The sequence below is a fragment of the Tyto alba genome, unplaced genomic scaffold (genome assembly GCF_018691265.1).
Source record: "Tyto alba isolate M040663 unplaced genomic scaffold, T.alba_DEE_v4.0 Super-Scaffold_27, whole genome shotgun sequence".
Lineage (NCBI taxonomy): Eukaryota > Metazoa > Chordata > Aves > Strigiformes > Tytonidae > Tyto > Tyto alba.
This window is the reverse complement of record NW_024881301.1, coordinates 33,354,674-33,376,275: the sequence shown is the minus strand read 5'-3', so window position 1 is coordinate 33,376,275 and position 21,602 is coordinate 33,354,674. Positions and strand designations below refer to the sequence as shown.

The following is a 21,602-nucleotide window of genomic DNA, read 5'->3' as shown; positions in this document are numbered from 1 at the left end:
TTGAATGGTTTCTGTGAGTTATAGTAATAATACAGAAGAACTTGAGCTTAGATGCTGCTCTTATGGACCAGGACTCATGTCCAGTTTTTGAAGGGTAAATAATATCTGATATGTGTATGTTCTTTATTACTTAAATTACAATTAGATAGACTTCATTCATCCTGAACTGCAGTGCTTTGTATCTCTAGCTTTTAAAAATGTGTGTTCAGTATGAAACATGGAAGAGAGACATTGTCAGACCTGTGCTTCTCCATAAGCCACTGTTTGTTAGGGCAGTTAGCCATCATGGGAAGATACCTACATTTGCAATCTCATTTAGACGTGAAATATGATGATCCCTGCACCAGATAAATACAGCATGAGAACATCTGTAGAGTTGCTTATTGCATGCACAGTGTGTGCACATAAAGCATAATGTGACCCTTACTGTTCACATTACTCTTTATACATAATAATGTCAATGACTTAGTTCTGATAACTTGTCAAATTAAGGCTGTCATTTTAGGATGGCTGACAATTTGGAGCTACAGTTGTCAGAAAATCCAGCGGCATCTTTTCTCAGCAATTTTCATCTTTTGAATGGTGAGTTCCAGTTTTCTTCACATCTTTATGAGTCATTGCTGTGTAATTTTGTAGGACAATAACTGTTTCCTTGTTCTTCAAACTTTAAAGGATTACTGCCTACGGAGACTGCTGACTTAATGCAATATATTTTCATTGTACACATGTGTACATACATGCATTTGAGCTGGCACAGGACAGCCCAGTTTACTCTGTCAGAGCCTGTCCAATAAGATGCAATGATTCATTAGAAAGAAGAGGGGACTTAAATTAGTGGAAGAAGAAAATCTTGAAGGATTAAAGATTACTTCACTAATCTCATAGGTTCTCATAATACAGGGATGTGGGACAACCTGTGCTCTTACAGGATAATGCAAACAGATACAGAAGCCCATCAATCTGCCAGGAGAATGACCTTTACATTTGAAGTAGAAGTGAATTAGATGATATGAAGTTTTTTGTGTCCTTTATCACCCCTCGGAATAAATCTAATGAAAAGGATACAGTCTGGGCGATTTAATTGAGCAGATTTGGTACCATTGGCACTATTATTCTTCCCTTCCAGATGTGAAAATCAAAGAGTGTGTGCAGAATCTTACTCAGTTGAGGCTGGACATTGGTTCTTCTGTCAATATTTCTGAAGAAACTATCAGTACCATCTTGGAAGCCAGCATCTCTCATTCAAAGGTAAAAGATCAAAGATGTTAAATTAACAGGTCAGCCTATAGCCTGATGCTCCAACCAAAACAAATCAAACCACCTTGTTTGTGTAGAATCTTATATTTTCACCTGTCTCTTCTATGTGGAATATTTTGTGAGATTTAGGATTTCAAAGTAATAATGTGAAGCATTAAGAGATCAATTTATAGTAGCACTAGTCTTCTGGTCTTAATGACACTGCTTCATTACTTTCAGCAGTGTTTAACCCCCTTGTGCTAATATGGAATTTTAGCTTTTTTACCTTGGTATTGTAGAAAAGGTGAGGTTTCCTGGAGAAATCATTTTGTATCTTCCCACCTCTGATCCTTGCAGTATGGAGTTGTCTGATTTTTTTTAAATTTTTTTTATTTTTTATTTATTCCTTTCTGTGCTCCTCACTGCTTTTACATTACCTTACCAGTATCTTGCCTTACCTGCACTTTATCTTTGTTCTTTTGGGTATTGTCTAAAGGGTGGATTGTGTAAGTTTTCTGAGTGAAAGAGCATGTGTGTTATTGTTGCTGCTGTTCCCTGTGATCCCAGTGATTAACAGAAATCATGAAAAATGCCACCTAACTTGCAGGTTCTCTCCCCTGTTAATGTTTGTATGACTGATATACATTTGTTATAATCAGGTCGATCAAGCAGCCACTGGGTGTCACTGATGCTCCACTTGCAGAAACTTGCAAGTTTTGTTCCTGAAAAGCATGTCTATTAAAAAGGCAGTTCAGACCATCATAACTACTTATAGATGATTTGTTCTTCTGCTTCTTTGGCAGTGTGACTGCCTTTATTGATAGATTGTTGTTTTGATACCAGTAAATAGTAATGAGAGAAGTCATCTGGATTCAATTCAGTTAAATGGGATTTGGTGTGCCTTTGATCTTTTGGAATAATAATGCTAATTGAATTTTCAAAGGACTTTCTATCTTTTTTTTTTTTTTTTTTTTTTTTTTTGCCAGAGTCCTATGTAGATTTTAGATATATGTACACATCTCACATTTGCTTATCTATACAAAATTTTTTGTTTGCTTAAGTGCTTAAATTCTCCCCCAGTCCAACTGGAGCATTAAAGCCTATGTCTCCTACTCATTATGCAAGATGCACAAGTACTTTTTTAAGCTATAGTTTAGGCATGCCTATTATGTTTATGGTACATAGAACCACTGTCTGATAACCTTAATGATAGCCGCAGGCCCATTGCAGTCAGTGAGTGTATATTACTACTGTGTTTGTCTCTCAAATGGTACAAGTAAGCCTGTGAATTGTTTGTGTTTATTACATTTACCCTTAATTTCTACCACAATATTATGCCCTGGCCATGCTCATTGCCATGTGATTAACTGTTCTGAAACAGTTTAACGCGTGTGACTTGAAGACTATAAGTATTCATTTATTGAACATAAGAATCTGGATTAGCTTTGCTATTCACAAAATTTAAATGAAAGTTCACAGGGACTTAATCTAGTGAATAAAATGCTGGATGAGTTAAAACTGGACTGAAATGGTGATATTCATTTGGGGCATGAGGAAACAAATTTCAAATTGTATCACAGAGTCAAATTTCATCCACAACAAGTCCAAATCAATATCCTTTTATGCTGCAGAATTATATTTATATGCATATTGTGTTCCTTGTACATTCACAAAAAATGTGAATATATATATATAGGAAATAATTTGGAATCACAAAGGCAAAATTCTGTTCCAGAATAAAAATCTAAATGCCAAATTAATAAATTGGAAATTAAAATCTTCATAGGAATTAAAGAGTTAAGTTGTATGTCTAGACCAACTCTGGCTCCTAATTGGATTTTCTTGGGGATCATCTCCCTTACTGAGTACTGTTATTAGCTACAGATGCATTCAGTAGAGGCAGTAAAGTCAGGTTATGTCATAAGGAGTACAGTGGAGCCCTGATTACTGTACTTGGGCGCCTACGGGCTCCAAACTTGTAATTTTTGTGGACGTGCTGCTATTTGCTTTCCTTCAAGCATTTCAGGAGAAACGGTATCTGACAACCCTGAGATATCTGGGATGCAAGCATTTGCCTTTTGACGTGACATTTTTGTAAGAAGAAACAAACCATCATTATCCAAGGAGTTTTTATTGTAGTACCATCCAAGGTCTGCTTAGACATTTGTCCCTCCATTCACTATTAAATAATAACACTTTAAAGGAGAGTTGAAATGAGAAATGTGAGCTGATTCAGAATGAACACTGTGCCATATAGACATCCCAAAGTGTTAAATTTGTGTCTCCTCTGAAAGAAGAAAGGTCTATATTTTTTGATTTTAGTGATTCATACATCTAGATTTTGATCTTAATGTTTTTCTGCAACAAAAGTGTATATTTGCTAGAATGGATATGGTCAGCATGGTAAATATGCCTGCTTATAGTATGAATGCTCATAGAATGAACGATTGACCTGTTCACTAATGAAAATAAATCTTTATAAGAAATATAATTAATCTCTTTAGTAGGTACATAAAGTAAGAACATACTAATCTTATATAGATCTGTATAGTTCATTATTTCAGGTCCGATGACTGCAAATTGTCATGTTACTGTGACACAAATTCTCACCTTTCTGACTACAAAGAAGATGATGCATTTCAGGAAGAAAAAATATTAATACACATATATTATGATAGGTTTTTTACAGTGCCTTTGTGGTAGCTTTAAGTGGAAGATGTGATGAAGAAGTAATTAGCCTGATGCTAAAATTACCTGAAAACAGTAAAACTTCCCTTGCAGTGGAAGAATTATGTTCTTTACCAGCACTGGACTTGTATACCATGTTTATACTGGTTATACAGAATTTGAACTTACGTCATATCATTTACAAGGTAAGATGGGAAAAAACCTATTCAGTTCCTATGTTTTTCTTTTGAAAGTGGTCTAAAACATGCAGGTAGATATATTAATATTTCTATTATTTCTTTAGATGCTCTTTCTCTGTGGAAGCAAACACTGGACATATGGTATTTTTTGTCTTCATTTTGCTCCACAAAGCAAATAAAAACATTAAAGAATGGGATTGGTAGATGGTACTGTATTCCATTTATTGCTTCCTCAGGAAAATGATCACTGAGCAGTTAATTATGAAAGCTTTAGAGAAAACACAGAAGGCTGAAGCTGGAGTTTTAGTAATCTTTATCAGAGTTTGCAGTTCATGTAATTAGTCACTTATTAATTTGTAAGTGTGGAAGACTGATTTGGAACACATTACTGGAACTAAAACAAGCATAGGAGCTCACATTAAAAGAATTATAAAATTATTTTATAGGAAAAATTCATGGAACTCTGGAATGCATTTTTTTGCTGTAGAAATCATGTTGGCAATTCAAGTAGCTCCTTCAGGAAGGAGCTTTTCCAGCTTTCGAGATGTGTCTCTTTATAAGGGCAAACCTCCTATATTTTACATGACCCAAGTCAAATGACTTTGACAAGAATAATACAGGGCCAAAACTATAATGAAGGGGATGCAGGTATAGAAAATGTAACAAAACTGTATTATTTGCACAACTGTAGATAATCTGGGATCTAACATGGGTGTTCAGTGAGATAATTTTACTTGTAACAGCAAAATTATTGAATGGGACTTCTGCTAGTTAATGGACATTTATTTCAGTTCTTTTGAGGTAATTGCTTGACAGAACATAAAATGTTATTAAGTATAAATAGTTGAAAAATAGTTATAACATTAGGAGGAAGAATATTTTGTTCTAAAGCCATAGATGCAGGATTATACTTAGGATGCTGCATGCGCAGTTAAACAGGTTAACCACACACTTTTAGAAACAAGGCAATTTCTCAGAATAGGATAAGATACCAGAGAGAAAAGAAAAGATTTCTACTTTCTTTATTACCTGCCAACCTAGAGGGTAAAAAAAAAAAAAAAGGAAAAAACCCCCAGTTTTTATTCTGATGGGTTTTTCTACTGAATCTTACTGAAACATAATGAATTCCTAGCAAAAAATAGAAAATACTGTCAGCTCATCCTAAACATTTATGGAAGTTTTGCTAATTTTTTGACCGAATGAGATTTATTTTTTTTCTACAGGTTTTTTAGTTTTAAAGCATAAAAGCAGGTGAAGGCTGAGAAGAAAACTAAGCACAGACTTTATTGTAGTAAGAAGTCAAATAAAGGTGGATAAAATAAAGATAATCAGAGGAAGCAGCTGAAAGTATATAATGAGATTATACTGTTTTTATTATCATTCACAGGCAGGTCACAATGAATCAGTCTGTATTACTGTATCATCTAAATAACCTATAAAAGCTAATGAAATAGAAAATTCATAGTGCCAAAACTTGCATGGTGGAAACAGCAAACAATGAATGGACCTTTAGCTGAGAGAATGAAATGCGCAGTTAGTTTAGGCAGTGCATATGAAAAATGCAAAGGGAGGAACAGTGTGACAGGAAAGTTTGTTGTCTAATGTGATTCCTAAAGCAACTATAGTGGTTGCTAGATTTAATTTAATTTATGAATTATTTTTAAAATATTAAACTGTTGCATCGAGCATCTTGAACCTGTTGAAGGAAATGCTCTCATTTACACTGAATCCCAAGGAGGCAGAATGTTGCAGATCCCATTAGCATCTTGGATAGGAGATCTTCATTTTGGTAGGTATAAACATGTTCTCTGGATTTTAATTCCTGATTTGTCATAGGCCAGTTTCGGCATTATCAGACAATTTTTCTTTAGCTGAATTTGCGAGTAACTGGGGAGTTACACTAAAGAGAGTTTTGTTAAACATGTTTTTCAGGAACACGGTATAATCAGTTTTATAAAAAGACTCAATAATTCTTTCATTGGAAGGTTTGTTTCTGATTGGAATTTACTGTGAGTTTTCCTTCTTTTCCAAGATTAAGATTCCATCTGAGATAGGCAATGTACTGAACATGCTACTGGATGTGGTTTCTAGTATCAGCTCTCTTCTCAATAAAGCCCACCATGTAATGGAAAACATTCCAATGTTCCTCCAAGGAATTCAAAATATTGGTATGCTTGACATCTCTGCATTGCAGCAGGTATGTGTATGATTTCAGTATACAAACTTAATTCCCATTTGAGGTGCTTTGTTAGGGACATGTGCTTAGTAAGGAGGAATACTAATAGAAATTGTGTCCTAGAAAGTTGGTAGTTTAGAGAGAAGAGAGTCCATAGACGCTAAGAAGATTTATGTGGTTTCTTTCAAGTACTCTGATATTTTTTGAAACTATCAATGTGTTGTTTCTGTCATCTCTTTTTTTGTTAACTTATGAGATCATAACCTAAGTTAATATAGTGTTAGGCTACATGTATTATCTGTGATTTGGAGATAGCCATGACTTTTCTGCTAATGCTGTAATTTTTTTTTTTTTTTTTTTTTATGAGCAGACTATTAGTTTATTTACAATAAATAGCTTTGCTCTTTTAGAGGATAAGATTTCAAGATAACATGTACAGTTCTGTCTGCCATAGGTTTCTGTTGGTGTCACTTAAGGTTTTTGTGTGATAGTTCTGTTTGACATTTAAAAAGAAGTGGCATGATGTGTGAGTGAGGGTATTTGTTTTGTTCCTGCCTTTAAGGGCAGTTGCTGTGTGTGTGTCTATACAGCTAGCAAAGTGGTGGCTCTAGTGTTAGTTAAATCAGAAAAAAGGTTTCTGTTTCTAAGCAGGGTCCAATTCCATAAGTAGATCTGCTGATCCCTATGGAATTTCATTCTGGATTTGCTGTTCTGTGTGGAAAGTTTAAGATTGAATCTGGTTCTAAAATTGCAACTTCTAAATGATCTCTCTGTGGTAAACAGTGGACACTGGTTTGTGATTACAGTACAGAATAAACACTGCCTTAAATACTGTTTTCCCTAGTGATATGAATCTTTCTCAAGATCTTCTAATCTGTGTGACAAAGAGGCACGTTGTAAAATGCAGCTCTGTGTATATTCGTTCTGGTTTTGAGCCATTCCTCTTTGGGTAGCTCTTTGGCTGACACAATGAAAGGTGGCTTTCATCAGCTTACACCTTTTCTGCTTTCCTTAAACTAGTTCTGTTTGTTTTAGACTTTCATTTGAACAAATGAAGTGTTCTTTTTGGAGTGAAATCTCTAAGTTACTTGTTTGATAGAAGAATCCCTCAAAAAGTCCCGTTTTAAAAGGTTTGTAAAGGAACAAATCAAACAGCAGGGGGCCATCTGGTCACAGTTTCAATCTTTGCTCTATGGCAATACATATTATCCAGTTATATGGCATAGATTTAACCTTGGAATCTTTATTTCTTTTTATATCTTACTTTTTTTTTTTTTTTTGGTCACTTTTTCTGACACTATTTATTTTCTTAGTTTTGTTAATTCTTTTTTTCTTGAGAAACTGCTGTTTTTTTTTGTCACCTCATAGTTTATGGACCATTAAAAAAAAACCTGTGTCAATTTCTTTTGTTAATAAATGAAATGTTTGATGTTTTGAAGGGCTCTTCCATCTCCCTATTTTTTTTCTTGTTTTGTAGACTAGTAACAGTTGTTGATTTTTAAGTATCCTTTTCAGTTTTAACTGATTTTTTTTCCTACTTTCCAATAATAGCTTTAATTATAGATTATTTTGTTTGCTTCTTTTCTATAGTGGCCAAACTTGTGCTAATGAATAAATGTGCTACTAAAGTGCATTTATTGCTTATACACTTTCCTCACTAAATATTTTCTTCTGTTTCCAAGAGTCCATCCTTCTGGATTTTTATTTTCATGATAACCAACACCAAAGTAGCTCAGTGCCCTAGGAAGTTTATAATATAAAGTATGTAAAGCTCTTTAAAGAAAAAATATGTGGACCTTTAGCACAGAATAAGACAGATTGTCTCTTTCATTAGCTTATAACTGAGAAAGTTATTTTGAAGTTGGTTTTAATTACCTCTATAATAAAAGAGATAATAAAGTAATTGTCAATTATGCACGTAGATTTTTGTCTGAAAGACAAAATGAAAAGCAAGGAATACCTTTAAAATATCTGTAAAATGTGAAGTTGAATTGGTATGCTACACACTGTGTAATAAAAGATGATGTAAAACCTCCATGTCTATCAGTCAGTAGTAATTGGAATACAAAGCCACATTCTACTGTTAACAACACTGAGTGAATGGATGATTTCCTGAGGAAAAACTGCTGATTTCGATCATGATTTTTTCTTGCTTCTTTGCTGTTTGAAATTATTCGCTTATATTTCCATTCCTAATTTTCAGTATGTTTGTCACTTGTGAATAGATAAACTGGAGGGGACTTTCTGAGTTACTGAATGATATCAGTTGTGAAAGGTGGCTTTATCCTGTAATTTCTCCACTAACTTAAGTTCTCTGTTAAAGCTATCATTACAGAAAAGCTTTTCTTTGTTATAAATGTATAAAATTCTGACTTAAATTTATCCATGGTTAGTATGCTTACTCTTGATCAAAAAATTCTGTAGCTTTTATAACTTTTCTGACTTGCCCATTTGCTTGTGGAAGGCCAGTCGTAGTCCTTCTCTGTATTGATAGGTTAAATAGATTTAATCTAGTATTTCTTTTGTTTGTTTCAGGTTTTTTCTTTCATAGCAGTCTCTCAGTTGCCTCAGACATCCTAGTGCCATCTTTGCATGCTGTGTTAATGCTAATCTTGAATATTGCGGACAAGAAATGTGTACAGTCTTTGAGGGGAATTATGGCTGAATTATTATTATATTTCTGCTCATTCATGTCCATACTTACTAAAATGACTTTCTTAATCTTGCATTCACCTTTTTCATAAGCTGCATACATTTTTGTCTCTTACTCGATCAAAAATCAAATGATATACCCAGGTAAGCTCCATTTTATAACAGCATCTCATGCTTTCAGTTGATAAATATGTTTTGCACTGGCTATCTTTCTATTCAATTTACTTTAAATTAGGTAACTTACTTCTTTCCATATTGCATTCTGATCTCCTTTTCTCCTGTAATGCCTTCTGGTATTAAATTGTAGGCAAATTTCAGTAATTTTCTTCTTTCAGGCCAAAAAAATTCACAGTGGACATGAAATCAATCTCACAGGAATAACACTAGTCACTTCTCTGTGATTCAGTGTCTTCTTTCCTTTTAACAGGATCCCTGCAATATTTTCTTAACACCATGTTTTGCTCACCACATAGTCATTGGATTAATGCTGATTAATATTTTCTAGGACAAGGACTTTAATTTGAATTCACCCAGTTTAGAGACAGCATATGTCTTTTTCGGGAAAAAGCACTTGCTTTCCTGAATAAATATGTTGTATTGGTCTGGAATGATAATCTGATAATGCATTAGATTCTACTTCTCACATACTTTTTGTCTTTAACTGCTCTCCGCTTTAAAATTTACTGTATATCTTGCCCTATTAATCATCACAAACAGATATCTATTATTTCCTGGAGAATTATGTTACTCATTCTTGAGTATAGATGACTTTCTACTTTTCATTCAAATATTGCCATCTAAATTTGATAGGTGCCTGAAAAATAATTTAGCCGAATCAGCAATTTTGCCATTTTTCCCTCTGATTCTGTCAATTTCAGTACAATAAATACTTTGTTTTGTTTATGGCTCTACCCAGAAATGGGAATATCTATTTCTCTTCATTTGTTTCCTTTAGCCTTTTGTTTTCATCAATTTTGGATTGTCTTTAACCTCCCTGTAGTTTTCCAGCAAAACAGCTTTTTAATTTTTTTCCTCTCAATGTAATGATTCTGAATTTATTTCAGTTTTATGTTCAGGCTGTAACTTAGATTGACTTTTAGGTTTCTTTTGTTAAACAGCTGATATTTTTATTCCATGTGAATTTGTTTTTCTTCATAATATATATATTTTTTAAGCATACAGCTGTCCAATTAGGTCAGAAACCCCTATGCTATGAGTTTTTTCCATTTGAGAATCTAGGTCAAGATAGCTTTTAAATCTTCAGTTCCAGCCTTCCTCTTCCATGAATTTGTTGGAGCAACTGCCTTGACTGATTACTTTGTAGGAGGCTGCTTGCTTGGATTCATCAGCCTTGATTACAGACTTACTTCATTTAGTTTAAACTAGAACAACTGGATCAAAGATATTTGGTGAACATCCATCCTATATAGTTCCCCCACTTTATAAATGCCAAATTTTAGGAAACATATCTTATTGAGTCAATGGATATTGAGTAAGTAGATTCAGTCTGTTGGTAGCAGCTTACTGCATAAATATTCATTACTTGATTTTCAAGTTATTTTGATTGGAACTGGAATTAATTAGCAAGTTTTGCTCTTTGACTGAAATAAGCCTCATTTATCCTTCTAGTGCAAATAGTCACTAATAAGGATTCAAAACCACTTTTATTCATCATTGTGCATAAATAAAGTCTATTCCTCCAGTACAGTCCATGCCATCAGATTAATTCAAGACCATGTAGATGATATTATCATGTAATCTGCATATTATTTATTTACTATGCTATATGCTGAAACTGTATGCAAAAAGTCAGATTTTGGGAGCAGCCATCACTGAGTTTTAAATAACACTTTCTAATATTCCTCCAGGATTACTAAAGAAGCACCTGGCACTTCAGAAAATGCATTGATCAGGATAAACTGTTACTAACAGCACTACCTCTAAACTGTCTGTGATTTATTCTTCATGGAAAGTGCTATACTATTTTGAAAGCTGACTCCTCTGTTTTAAAAAAATAAATTCCAATGATAAAATGATAATTTATTTCAAATGTTTGGTTGATATATCACAGTCTTTTTTTTCCTATTTGCCAGTTGAACAGTCTTCAAATTATATCTGATAGTCTAGTTATGTTTTTCTTGAAAAGCATTTGCAACAGTAATGAGTACTGGGCAGGCCAATGCATCCTTCAGTTATACTCTATGAGCAGGTTGCCTTGAAGTTGCATCCTCTCCTAGAACCATGCACCTGTACAGCCTTCAATGAGATACCAGTTACAACTGAGGATGTTATTTGAAAAATGAAGCTGCACAGATGAAGCTGGTTTTATTTTTTATTTTGATGAAATGCAGTGAATGATGGTACTTAAGTCATAGAAGCAGTCAGATTGCTCTCCTCATTAGATGTTGCTAGTCATGAGCAAATGACAATAATAAATGTTAGTGTGACTCAAGATGTGGAAAACTAGCAGGACATCTATCAAGTTAAAAGATGCACTTAAAAAATAGACTTTTAGGGCACATGCACTTGAATGTATTTTTTCTTCTTAGCAACCATTTTCAACTGCAAACATTCATATGCAAAATGTTTTTGGTTGTTTCTGCTTTCTTTATGACACAGGAGTAATCAACCAGAAGAACAGACTTTGTGAAAACTGACATTGTAATTATGGAATCTGTAGTCCAGTTATCTTAATATTTTCATTCCTTTTCTGCATAACCAATATACAACATTTTTCATTTTAATGTAGTACATTATACTACTGTCTTTCATCAAGTATCCTGGCAATTAAAACTGCATTACCCTTTTTTTTCCCCCGCCATGATAAAGGTTATCAGGAGAACAGAAAAGAGCACAGCAGGTCTTCATTCTTGTAGGCAGTTTCAACAGTCTAATTTTGTCAATATCCTTGGATGCCAATATTGAGAGAACACCAGGGATACTCCCTGAAGCTACTAAAAGCAACTTTGATTCATCTGTATGTCTGTTTGTTTGTTCTAGTTCTTGCAAGGTGGGCAGTTCAGAAGTTCAGCTGTTGGATCCCTGGAGTCTGTAATCAAGGCAGTGTGTAAAGAAGAATCTTCATTTTTCAGCAATGCAAACCTGTTCGTTGACATGCCCAGAATCATGGGACTCTTTGAGGGCAATATGGCCAAGTATGGCATTCCTGAAGACTCAAGTAAGAAAAACTATCAATCACAAGTTGTATGTATGCATTCAAGCTTTAAAAGTGTTTTTCCCTCTTAAATGGAAATGTTTATATACCAGCTGACATCTCAGTTGACACTATAATCCTGAAAACAGGGGTCGATCAATAAAAGTTTTACAGCTACAAGATAATTGTAGATAAGACACAAGTAATTCTGATTGTTTTCTATCTTTGCAAATAATAACTAAGAATATTCCTGTCTTAGAGACATATTTATGAGAATTTTTAGAGCACTTGGTATTAAAAATATATCTTTGAGATAGAAGATTAAAAATTTATTGCTGCATACTTTTCTTCTGTGAACACAAAGCTGATGTATTATTGTGCAGTAAAATATGCAAGCCATCCAGATAAGTTTTTTAATAGTTATTCCTATTCTCTTTATCAAGTGCCCAGAAAATCTCTTAGCTCTTACATAATTTCACTTTTGCTCCCTTTCCTCAATATACATTTGACTTACGATGATTAAACTTCATATTGTTAATGACCTTGTTATGGCCTCAGGGGCCCTGTGCAAGAGAAAAGTACAGTGATAGAGTATCACTAGGAAAGAATCTGTGACTGAATCATGGCTCTATCATCAGTTACTACAGCGAGAAACTGACTCTGGCTTGGCTGAGACCCCTGGGAGGGATAGCAGAAAGGCAGCTCTGCTTTTCTTTCCTATTTGAAGAATGGAGTTAGCAGGATGGCTCATTAGAGAGATTGTTTGGGTCTTAGTCTCTTTCAAAGATGTTTAGTCTAGAAGCACTATCTGTCTCTTGATTTTTTTTTTTTTTTTTTTTAAATATTGTCACAACTCTGGAATGTTGTAAGACATTTTACCTTGGGACCTTGAAATATCTTTAAAGCATCAGTTAGTTCCACCATTCCTATGAGTGAATTAATACTGTTTCCCATATTTTACAAATTGGTAAATGAGGCAATGGAAAATTAAAATAAAAAAAAATTGAACGAGGCCACAGAAACTTGATTTGTACTCCTTCACAGTAATTAACTTGTATGTATGTATGTACTGGAAACTTGCCAATGACTTTCTGAAAATCAAAGCAAACACAGAGTAGTAAGTCTTCTGTCTTTAGCATATTGATGTTTCTGACTGGCCAGCTTGGAGCCTCTTCATTCTTTGCTATCATTTAGCAATGGTTGTGTTTAGTAATGATTGTTTCCTTGAAGATAGCAAAAAATTTGGATGAAGAACTGGATGTTCTTAATGATATCTTTCTGACACTTGTTTCTTTAACTTTCGTCATGATTTTAAATGTTTTTGGCCTAATTTTCCATTATGTACAATAATTTGTCTTCCTTGAGTAGTTAATGACATTATTTAATATTTCCTCACAGCACTGGAAATGGGATATTTCTAAATCCACTCATAAAAAATAATAAAAAAGTCCAAAACACATGAACTGGGCATAAAAATCTAAATGTTTCTCACAGCAAACTCATCACCTTTACTTGAGTGCAAAGTGACATGGGATATTTTGGAAGCTATTCCTTCCATCCTAGTTCTGAAGGTTCTGAAAGAATCCTAATGCATTAATAGCCTCATCTGATGTAGGAACATTTTTTTTTGGTTAAGGAATGGAAAAATTTATTCATTAGATTTTTCAAATCAAGAAGTTAAATATCATGCCATTTTTTTTTTTCCTGTATTTTTGCTGGGTTCTTAGAAATTATACAAATAAAGAAGTCTCTATTTGTAAAGAAATTTGTGTATTACTACTTCTTTCTTAGATAAGAATAGAAAGTTACAGAACAAGTGAGGTTGTGGAGTGAGTGTTTTTTTTTAAGATGACTCTTCCCTCAACATTCATTATGTGGGCAGAGGTTTTGCATGTGTCTTTCCACTGTAAAATGCACTAATGTAACTTTTAGGATAGATGGGGTTCACAGGCTGCTTTTCACGAATGTGAGAATCTCTTTGGATTCTGATTCTTTTTTTCTTGCCTAATGTTTAGAGTTGTGCATCCTCAGGACTGTCATAGACTGTGGTTAAACAATTTCTATTCAGGGACCTGTAGTGATTGCTTAGTGGCAGTTGGATGGTATTTGGCATGGCTGTGGCAGATCTTAAATTAAGACTCAAGATTTTCTTTGAATTAAAAAAAAAAAAAATGCAACCTCAGCTGTGTTGTCTGTCTTAAATGTGAGTCTGTCTTTGTCTTTGCAGCTCCATTTTGCTTGAAGCTTTATCAGGAGATTTTGCAGTCTTCTAACGGGGCTTTGCTATGGACTTTCCTGAAACCTTTATTACATGGGAAAATACTGTACAATTCAAACATCAACATAATTGATCTCGTCATGGAGAAGGTGAGTATCAAAAGAAACACTATTTCTGTTTATTGATTTTTGTCTTCATACTTCATTTTAAAGGTCCACTTCTTTCAGGGTAGGTAGAAGCAATTGGATAATTGTCTTTCGAAAACTAGATCTGCCCTGTCCCCTGAGTTCTCACCTTGTTCCCACTTTAAGTTTAATATTTCTCTTAACTTTTATCCTACTTGTTACAGTCATTTCTGCTCAGTGTGAAAAGCAGAATTTTGTTCAAAGTCCCTCATACCTTGTATAGAAAGATTAAAAAGAACACATTAGCAGAAGAGTCATGTGAATCATGCTGTATCAAAGTGTAAGATATATGTATTCGAAGCGAACTTTTGTCCTCAACATTTTCTTATGATGGGAACTCTAACGGGGTGGCATACGGAACTGTGGCAAAGGGGCACCGCAGGAATGAAAGCCTGCTATGAGGGAGTCCCTGAGCTGCTTTTTTAAAAAAAAACAAATCACCAACCTGCAGTGCATCTTTCCTGATTATGTTTCTAACACTGGTGGTATAAATGATCAATAGTAGCTGAGCTGCCATATGGGTCGATGCTGATGACTTGATATTATTCAACAGTTTTACTGTCTCTGCAGTTTTGGTATGATAGGTGCTCTTGAGCACGATGATCTACAAAGACATGTTTGCTCATAACTAGCTTTGAGGCCCTTCTGTAAGAAGAGGGATGATGACTTATTTTAAGTACACATTAGAGTTCTGTGCATATTTTGCATTTACCTTTCAAACATGTGATTTTTACCCTGGAATATTACTTATTGCAGGAATAGTAATGTAGGTTAATTTAATATCTGGAAAAAAGAGTTATTGCTTGAAGTTGTACACAGAAAGACTGTAGTAACTTCAAATGTAATAATAACTATTTTCCATGTAAATGGAGTACATCATGTATTCTGACTTCTGCTCTAAAAAGATAGTAAAAAAAAGTAAGCCAAAAGCACATATTAGAAAGCAGATACTAGGTAACTGTAATTTCTGCTGAGAATTGGAAATAAGGTTTCAGCAATTTTACAGTCAAATAACTGAATTTGGGCAACAAACCATCTTTCTGGAGTACAATCAATTTTAAATTTTTAGTCAGCTAAAAATTAAGCTACCCTTCATGTTTATATATAGAAATTTTATAAAGACTGTGTTGTAAGAAATGATAAAAATTCCAAATTTTTTTGAATACATAATTAAGTTCTATGTTACAATGACATTTAGAATAATGCACTTAAGATATTTCCACATTACTTTGCCAATTATCTTGCCAAAACCACATTCTTAAAATCATCTGTAAGAAAGATAAATCTCCTGACATATGTTGTGTTTCCTATAGATCTTTTAGTGAAATCAAGACTGAGTAATAGAGTTCAGAATGAAATTTGCTTATGTTCTCTGGTGTTTTTTGTTTTGATTTGTTATGCTTTAGTTTTGGTGGGTTTTTTTAGTGTTTTTTTTTTTTTTTTTTAATACTCTGGAACAATACAAAGATTGTGGTATATGCCTCTAGCACAATCTTACATTCTCATTATGTATTCTCAGGCTCACAAAAGTTCCATCATCTTATTCAGGCATCTGTGTGGATACACACTCACTCTTCCCCCAAACCCATAGACCTAACAAGCAATTATGGTTGCATATCTGTTTATGTACAAATATGAAAATAGTAGGAAAGTTTCTTCAACATTTTTTTTGTTTTGTTACAGAAGCCTATCATATATTTGTTGAATAGAAACAAAACTTAAATGCAAAATATTGTCCTAGGTACATTGAATGCAGCCATTAAAATCCAACCCTGTAGCCCTTACACAGCCTACTAAAATTGGAGTAGAATTTCTAATTTCCTTTAGACTATGAACCACACGGAAGCTATTTCCTAGAAGAAAAAGGTAGATGATCAAAGCTAAAAAGAACACTGATATTTGTGTACTAAGATATGTTCTGTAAATTTTTCACATGGACTGTTTTGTGTCAAGACTCTGTAACTAACTATTCTTAGATAAATTGTGAGGTTGCTTGTTTTACCTTCTGAGAAGTCAACAATTCTAATGTGTAAAATAATAGTGACCATCACAGATACAGGCTGCAGTGCTGAGAGCAAAAAAGTTCAGTGACAACTGGCATCCAGGAGTTCAAAGACCACGTATGATGTCTTTGATCCTTGCTTTCACAACTGAACTTTTGCCACTGATAAACTGATCTTATGAAAGTATTTCTTATTTCAAAAGAGTTTCAGAGATTATCTTATATCTAGGCAATGACATTAGGAAAACTTTGTGCTATTTCTTTGTAATTGGAAGAGTCAGAAAAAATGTTTATACACAAATACATCTATATAGAAAATATAAATGTAGCAAGACAATTAAGAAATGAAAGAAAGAATACTAGTCTAGCAAAGTCATTAATTTCAGTTTTCTACCTTATTTCCTAGCATAATTAGAAAAATTGATAATGAGTGGAGTAAGTTCTTATTCTAAACTTACATATCCTGTCTGGCTTGTCAGAAGCACACTTGACTTGTCATTCTGTTAAAAGATGTCATTATCAAAGCAGTTCTATAAACTCAAAATACTATTTTTATTTATTCTTACATGAGGAAGAGGCTGTCATGGTTTGAACTCAGAGAGCAACTGAGCACCACACAGACACTCACTCCCGCCTGCTCCCCTAGTGCTGAGAAGGAGAAAATAAACAAGGGCTCAGGAACTGAGATAGGACAGGGAGGGATAAATCACCCATTATGGTCATGGGCAAAAGGCAGACTCATCAGGGGAAGAAAAAAAAGAACATAGATTTATTACAGACACTAACAACACATAACAGAGTAGGACAGTGAGAAGCATTGCCACATCTTGAGAACACCTTCCCCCAACCCCTCCCTTCTTCCCAGGCTCAGTTCTGCTCCCGATATCTCTACCTCCTCCCCCAGCAGCGCAGGGGCAGGGAATGGGGGGTGCAGTCAGCGCTTCCGCTTCTGCCATCTTCGGTGGGGGGAGCTTCTGGAATTTGTTCCCCCTTCTCCAGTGTGGTTCTCCTCTCACAGGAGACAGTCCTCCACAAACTTTCTCCGACATGAGTCCCTCCCACAGGCTGCAGCATTCCCCACACTGCTCTGTTGTGGGTCACCAACTTTCTCCAACTTGGAGTCCCTCCCACGGGCTGCAGCCCTTCCTGAGCTGCTCCAGCGTGGGATACTCCCACATGTTACAATCCTCCCACTACAACAGTGAGGGGTGCTTCTTCCCACAGGATCGCAACCCACTTTTGGTGTAAAAACCTTACTTGTCCATTTGAGGCCCCCCACAGGCCATAAATCAGTGTCTGCTCCACTGTAGACCTCCATGGGTGGCAAGGAGGGTGTGCACTGCCATCAATCCACAGGACACAGCGGGGTCTCTGCTCTGGCACACCTCCCTCCTCTTTTCTTCCTCTGTTCCTCCACTGACCTTGGTGTTCATGCAGCTGCAGCAACTCCTCCTCACAAGTCCGACTCCTCCTCACCTTGTCCCTTCTTAAATACATTCTCGCAGAGGTGCAGCTGATGGGCTCAGTTTTGGTGCAGAGGAGGAGCTGACTTGGAGCTGGGGGAGCTTCGAGAAGCTTCTCACAGGGGGCAGCCCCTATAACCCCCTCCCCTGATACCAAAAAAACCCACCACTCACTCAAACCCAGGACAGAGGGTTAGACACATTTAATCCAGGCAGGACCATAGTAGATATTGAAGACTCTAATTTTAATCAAAGGCAATACCCAGCCTAGGTGTTACAAAGAATATGTATTTTAATGGATTTTCACTGATTAAGAAGAAGAGAACTGTTTTTTCTTCAACTAAGGAAACTTATTTTTTAAAATCTTGTGTTTATATCTCCCAACTGTATTTATTTCTAGTCTCTATTTCCACTAGTACTCTTTATTGTAATTAATTTTTATTATTATTACAACAAAACTAAAATTTTCTTAGTACAGGTTTTAGAATTATTAGTCTGTACTCCTCTGGTTTCCCTAGCATCTTTTTTATAAATAGCATTGCATTTGTTATTTTCCAGTTCCCTGATAACAAGGGAATTTTAATCGGGAGGTTACACTACAGTGAGTATTTCAAATATTTAATCCTTGAGCACTCTTAGAATTCTTGGCTGGATGTTATCTTGTCCTGGAAACTACTTATAGTTAATTTTATTAAATTATATGACTTTTTATTTTTATTTTTTTTTTAATGCTGCTTCAATTTGAGACAGATTTTCTAAAGTGTTCTCCACTTAAAGGCTTCTGACACAGGAATTTCCCAAAGGTCCATTGTGTTGAATGAGAAAGCAGAAAACTTTTAAACAATACCTTTTTTTTCCTAGCTTTTCTTGTTTGCTTACTCAGATTTGGATTTTTTTAAAGGATGTTTTCTAACAGCTTTTTGCTGTGTAGTGTGTGTGTGTGTGTGCATGCATATGGTCTTTCTCAAATCCTTTTTCGATAGGCAATATATATTTGTCCAGTTTATTCTACGCTGCATTATATAGTCTCTGTACCTTCTGTACATATCTTACCCCTTTGCTGTTTTTATTTTATTTTAAATAAGCTTCTACATTTTATAAAGTTCATCTTTCCCCAAAATCCATGCTGCTGCAGTAATTTTTTTGTTGTTGTTTGTATAAGGAGGTTGAATACAAGCACATCATGATTACTGTAGTTCTTTGTAAGTGACTTCAGCAAAAATAAATAAATCTTTTATGCTGTTCAGAGTCAAGTCAAGAAGCACTAAGAAGCACAAGCATCTTGGTATAAAAATTTCTAATGATGTCTGAAAATCTGATTTCCTTGCGTTCCAGTGTGACCTGTGTTTGCTCTGTACTGGAGATATAGCAGTCTCCCATTTTGGCTGTTTGCTACCCTTGCAACCCTTTCTGGTCTCCCTCAGCTTGTCACCATCATGCCTGTGCAGTAGGTTACATGATCCTGATATTCGGGCCTGGGATTTCAGTCTATGAGATTTCTGTGTTGCTTGTTAACAAAAGAACTTGTTTAGCTGATTTGACATGAAACTTTAGTTTTATATTTATTTGAAAGTGGAATGGGGAATCTCATAAAAAATGCAGAAATTTTTTCAGGAAAATGAAATTAACTGCAGCAGTTTCTTTGGGGCCTTCTGTGCTGCAAATGGGAAAAAAAAACCACCACAGATTTTTTTTCCCATGTTGTGTTAGGAGTGGGATTTTGCAAAAGGCATTTGAAAACACTATGGCAAAATTTGTGTGCTTTCAATAGGTATGGTTGCAAAAAGTGTAGTCCCAAATTGGAGTTTGCAACTCATTGCAGACACCCTTGATGGGAAATGTCATGATCTCTACCATAATAATAGTGCTGGATTGTTCTTAAATGCACTTCTGTGACTGATAACACCAATTTAAACAAAAAGATACTGCAATACTTTCTAATCTTGAGTACGCTTGTGATCTTTTTAAAACAGGCTGTAAAAAAAATTATGGTTGGTTGCTAGTGGCTAAGAGAGAAATTGTAGCTTATGTTTGACTGGGACAGAGAATATTTTGCTATATTCAAGTCATCCTCTGTGAGAGTACTTTGAAATAGATTGATTTGTAAGTTGAATTTATTGTCCAGACTGTGCTTCCAACTTTCACTTTTACTATATACTCAAAGTAGTTTGAATAAAAGACCCACAAGGTATGCAAAGGCTTTCTTTTGAATATGTCCAAACCGTATGTTTTTTTCTGTCTTTCTGAAGCACCTCTGTGATACTCTGTATGAAAAAGACATTATAAAATAAAGAGGTTTTTATTATACTTCAGGTGGGGAACATACACGCTGCAGGAAGACTTTGATTTGCTTGTATTCAGAGACTGAAACAAATACATTTAATTTCTTAAGTAGAAAAAAGAAAACATGGATATCCTTACTGCTGAATATTAAAGTGAAATGGAAAGGAGTTGCAGCTCTGAAACATGCCAGTTTCTACTGTTTCTTAAGATTTACTATGCACAGTTTTTAATTCATTTGTCACCATGTATTATTTTTCCCAGGCTAATTTCACTTTTGGTTTTGTGGAAGACTTGAAGACTTATTCTGAGACATGGCTTAAGATGTCTGAGGTTTTTAAAACCAGTGGAAATGTCCTCAAGGTCTCACAACTGCAGGTTGGTGAATTGTGAGATGACTTCCTATTTTCCAATTATTTGCTATGTGATCTAGACAGAACTTCTATACATGTAAAACTGTCCATCTATTTAGCTTCGGGTTTAAAAAAAGTCGAAAAAGAGACAGATTAGCTTTAGGTTATGAACCTACAGTGTGATACTGAGAAACTTCTGTGTTGAAAGTACTTAAAAGTGGTACTACCTCACAATGTCCAGTATACCAGGCAATAGGGGAAATAAAAGAAGTAGATACACCTACAAGCTTTAGACACTTATTTTAAAAAAAACCTAAGTTTGTAGGAAATCAAATATTTTCTGATACTTGCTTGTTTATCACTTTCTTTTTCCAACAATGTGTGCAACTGATTGAAAAAACTGATGTGGGAAATATTGATTAAAAGAACATTATTGTTACTGGGATTTTTCCCATTCTACATATTTGTGTCCTTTTTTTTTTTTACCAAAAAACATTTAATTTTGCCAAGTTTGACTTGTGAAAGCATGCATGGCTGTTACGCTTCAGGAAAATAAGCAAAATCCTGTCATGGCCCATACATAGCAGTTGAACTGTTACTTTTCAACTCAGTTAAGGACTGATGCTAGTAATCATTCATTAGACTTACAGATCCCATGATGGTCTTGTAGAGCTAATAATTCCACACTCCCCTCCTCTACATTCCCCCCCTTAGAAATTGGTAAATGAAGTAAAGAAGTTAAAATAATGTAAAAGGAATTCTCAAATGTCGGTTTTTAAAATATATATATTTCACTACTGCCAGGGCTAATAGTATAACAGCCCAAAAGTATTGCAGGAAAAGAAAATGGGTTTCTGTCTTGCAGACTTGCAAGGACATTAAAATGGACTCACAGTTAAAATATTTGAAGTAAAGGAGGACAGGGATATACAGCAATGGGGAGTATATGTTCTGCTGTTTATTTGAAATCTGTAGAGTTAACCCATTAAGAGGAGAAGACTGAAGACATGGAGAGG

At 34.8% G+C, this 21,602-nt stretch overlaps 1 protein-coding gene across 1 annotated transcript in view; it reads left to right on the top strand.

The window, feature by feature from the left end:
- The window catches only part of ABCA13 (ATP binding cassette subfamily A member 13), a 198,826-nt gene that overhangs the window by 48,568 nt on the left and 128,656 nt on the right, over nt 1–21,602 (top strand). Inside the window, exons 21-27 of the mRNA XM_042797875.1 lie at nt 506–582; nt 1,127–1,248; nt 3,915–4,109; nt 6,136–6,300; nt 11,932–12,109; nt 14,313–14,452; nt 20,498–20,611. Of these exons, the coding sequence (XP_042653809.1) occupies nt 506–582; nt 1,127–1,248; nt 3,915–4,109; nt 6,136–6,300; nt 11,932–12,109; nt 14,313–14,452; nt 20,498–20,611 (991 nt within the window). The remainder of the gene's footprint in view (nt 1–505; nt 583–1,126; nt 1,249–3,914; nt 4,110–6,135; nt 6,301–11,931; nt 12,110–14,312; nt 14,453–20,497; nt 20,612–21,602) is intronic.